The 4,074-nt window shown below is 32.8% G+C and overlaps 1 protein-coding gene across 1 annotated transcript; it reads left to right on the top strand.

Annotated features, from left to right (window-relative positions):
• Positions 1-2,619: 2,619 nt before the first annotated feature.
• Positions 2,620-3,672, top strand: LOC125812486 (F-box protein At4g18380-like). Its single transcript, XM_049491968.1, has one exon. It carries the CDS (start codon positions 2,620-2,622, stop codon positions 3,670-3,672), a length of 1,053 nt encoding a protein of 350 aa, XP_049347925.1.
• Positions 3,673-4,074: the final 402 nt, after the last annotated feature.

Genomic DNA, 4,074 nt, shown 5'->3' with positions numbered 1-4,074 from the left:
TCTTTTAATTTCTTTCAAAATTTTTTACTTTTATTTAATTATCCTAGATCTCTTTGTCCTCATTTTTGGGGAATGTAAGAGGGAAGAAGATTACAAAAAATAAATAGTTTATTTTTTAAACTTTTTTTAAAAAGTACAGGGAACAAGATCTATTTTGCACAAACTGTAGCAAGATTTAGAGTATGGGTCCGAATTTATTCTACATCTACCCCTTAAAAAATATAAAAGGTGTAAAGGGAATTAAATTGGGAAAATTGTATATAATAGCAAATTATTAATTCAAATTAAATGCTATAAATATAGTTTGATTTAATTGTACCTCATAACAAACTGTTGCTATTTCACCTTTCTCCTGGTGAATCTCGCTCGCCACTCTCGTTCTCTCCCTCGCCTCTCTCGTTTTTCATACAAACGCAAGTGTATAAAGTGTGTTTATGTTTGTATAAAGTGAGAGAAAATTGTATATATACATATATTTTCGTTCCCCTCTCCCAGATCTCGCTTGCCACTCTCCCAGATCTCGCTCTCTCACTCGCCTCTCTCACTTTATACAAAAAACGCAAATTGTATAAAATGTGTTTGTGTTTGTATAAAGCAAGAGAAAACTGTATATATATATATATTTTCGTTCCCCTCTCTCCCCTCTCCTAGATCTCGCTCGCCACTCTCCCAGATCTCGCTCTCTCACTCGCCTCTCTCACTTTATACAAAAACGCAAATGTATAAAATGCGTGAAAATTGTATATATACATATATTTTCGTTCCCCTCTCTCCCCTCTCCCAGATCTCGCTCGCCACTCTCCCAAATCTCGCTCACTCACTCGCCTCTCTCACTTTATACAATTGATCTTTTTGTATATGTATTTCAAAGCAGATTATACAACTGCTTTCTTTTGTATATGTATAGCGAAATATACATATTTATGTTTGCTATGGAGCGCAATTATGCAAACTTTGTTATAGTATACAAATATGAATTTTGTGTTTGCTATATGTGAAAGTTGCTCAATTAAATATAGGGTGTGTTTGGCATGATAAAAATTATTTTATCAAGAAAAATAATTAAAAATATCTTTTTTATTTTTTTTTATTAGTTAAGTTTGCCTTTCATTTCATTTTATAATATAGATTGGTTATAATGTCGTTGTCTAGAAACTTTTCATATATATCTCCATTTTTAATAATTTTTCATCATGGCTTTTTAAAAAAATTATGTGATCTGACATTTTGAAAGAAAAAAAATGCTTTGAGTGAGAATAGAATGAAGGAGGAAGCTTTTCTGAATTCATAGATTATTTATTCCAATCTTTTTTAGTATTCCTTAAGCTAATTTTTTATTGTTTTAAAGCATTAATCTTAGGAATGAATGATCAAATCATATAGTTCACTAGAGATTTTGGATGGATTTCCTTGGACTATGCATTGTATGAATGATATTAATTAATATCTATTAAAAATGAGTGATTTTAGTGTTTTCTCAATAATAAATACGGAAAAAGGTCAAAATGCTCATAAAAAAAATCTTATTCATTTTATATAATTTAAAGATATTTTTTACCCTTTTCGATAATAATATAAGTCAACCATCAAACATCCATATTTTGAATAAGGTCAAATTTATCGGTGGCCTCCTAAAGTTGGCAACAAATTTCACTTAGACACCTCAACTAAGCAATATTCATTTTAAACATCTCATGTAGGGTCCCGTTATAATATTTTGACACTTTTCTGACAATAAATAAAAAACTGAAGGAGAGTGTAATACATCGTTGATGACGTGGCAAACAATCAATTAAATGATTATATGTGTTATTTTCAGTTTAAAATCTATTTAATAACTAAAAAAAATCTTTTTTTCATTACACTTAAAATCTCTTTTGTACTTTTTTTTAAAAAATTATTCTTTTCTTTTACTATTTTTCATATTTATTCTTCTTCTTTCTTTTTAGTATTGTATTTTGGGAAGAAAAGAGGGAGAGGAAGAAAGAAAGAGAGAATAAATATGAAATATGGGTGTTGGTATTTATTTTTCCGGGTGATGGTAGGTTTAGAAAAGTAATATAATGAAGAGAATAAAAATGACTTAAAAACAAATTTGAATAAAAAAAATGGACCTCCATTGAAGGAGTTTAAGCTTGAAAAAAGGTTGGGGGTGGTGGCTTGAAAAATAGAGAAGAGAAAATAAAATAAAAAATGGCTAAATTAAACCTGTCACGTGCTATTGTCGAGTGTATCACACTCACTTTGAAATGTCAGCAAAAAGTATCAAAATAACACAATAAAATCCTACATAATGTGTCTAAAATAAATATCGCCTATTTGAGATGTGTAAGTGAATATTGATGTCAAATTTAGGGGACATCGATGAATTTGGCCTTTGAAAAAAAGATAAGTTTGCCACGCACTTCGACATATAAATACTACACCTGTCAACACAACACGACCCTCTATATACTCAGTCTTCCGCAGCCCTTTCTAGTCAAAAAATAGCTGCCACGCCCACCAAAAACGTGTACATTGTACTACTTTTTCTAGAAAATCCTCCCAAAAACCTCAATAAATAATAAAAACCACAGCAGCAAAGCAAAGAATATGAGAAGGAAGATGATATCAACAACAATGTTAATTCATGAAGAAAATGAAGAAGATTTGTTTGATCGCTTACCAGATGCTATCCTCTTAACAATCTTCGATAAACTTCAAGATGCGAAATCTCTTTCAATTTCTTCATCTCTCTGCAAGCGTTTCCGCTTACTCACAACCCAAACACACCACATTTCACTCGCAATCCCCTCACAAAAATACCACAAATCATTGCCTTTTTCCAGTAGAAACAAATTTATTCGATTTTTTCTCAAACCTTTTCAGTTTGTTTATCGACAAATCAGTCAATGGAACCCGATTTGTATGCCCTGTGATAATACACAGAAAAAGAGTGATAGTTATAGTTGTTGTACTTGTTCTTATGCTTCTTCTTCTCCGGCTGAAATACTGAGAAATTTCACCGAAATCAAGGAACTCGAAATTCGAGTTCCCAGTGATGGCGGTGGTGGTGATTCAGATTCGTTACTGAAATGGAAAGGTGAATTTGGTAGTCAATTGAAAAATTGCTTGATTGTTGGTGGAATATCACTTTCCCCAATTTGTAATAACGATCGAATTGACAATGGCGATGCTCCAATTAGGGAACTAGAGTTGCAACGGATGGCGAATGAGGATTTGAAATTGCGAATTGTATGGATAATTTCGTCGTTAATAGCAGCATCAGCGCGGCATTGTTTGTTAGAAGAAGTGATTAAGGAGAAGAAATTGCTGAATAAAGTAGTGATTATGGACGATATTGGTCAAGGTAAAGTTTGTATGAATGGTGAACAAGTAGAGGAAATGAGGAGAGATGCAGAGGTTTTTTCGTCGAAAATGCCGGCGTTGAAGGTGAAAATGTGGTATTCGCCGGAGCTGGAGTTGCCGGAGGGAGGATGTGTGATGAAGGGGGCGACGTTGGTGGTGGTAAAACCGGTGGAGGAGTGGAGCAAGGCGGATGATGGTGGAGATTTGGTGGCGAAAGGGTTTGGTTTCGCCGGAGATGGGAAAGAGGAGAAGGTGTTTGATGAAGTTGCTAGAGAATTGGTTAAGTTGGAAAGGAGTTACTCTCTTGAAATGAATTCCTTTTGATTTTTTTATTTTATTTTTTGAGGAAGTAAAATAATGTTGTCATTTGTAAAGAAAAAAATTCAAAAATAATGAAGTTGGAATATGATGATTAAGGAAGTTATTATAATTTTGTGTCATTGTGATTCTATCGGAAATAATTTCTCTCTATCTTTATAAGAGTTCGCGTTATCTTTTCCTTCTTAGACCCCGCTTGTAGAATGAGATTATATTGCAGCATTAGTGTTGTCGTTGTGATTCTATTGGAAACAATCTTTACCTTCACAAGCATACACGTTACCCTTTTGTGAGACGGAATTATATTGTATTGTTATTGGGATTTCATTGGAACTTGAGAAGCATATGCATTACCCTTTTCTTTTCAGATCATACTGTGTTGTTGTTGTTGCCATTGTTATTCTTCTT

Source organism: Solanum verrucosum, unplaced genomic scaffold (assembly GCF_900185275.1).
Source record: "Solanum verrucosum unplaced genomic scaffold, falcon-dt-bn FXZP01000120.1, whole genome shotgun sequence".
Lineage (NCBI taxonomy): Eukaryota > Viridiplantae > Streptophyta > Magnoliopsida > Solanales > Solanaceae > Solanum > Solanum verrucosum.
Note: the sequence above shows the minus strand (reverse complement) of the source record. Positions and strands in the feature narration are given on the sequence as shown.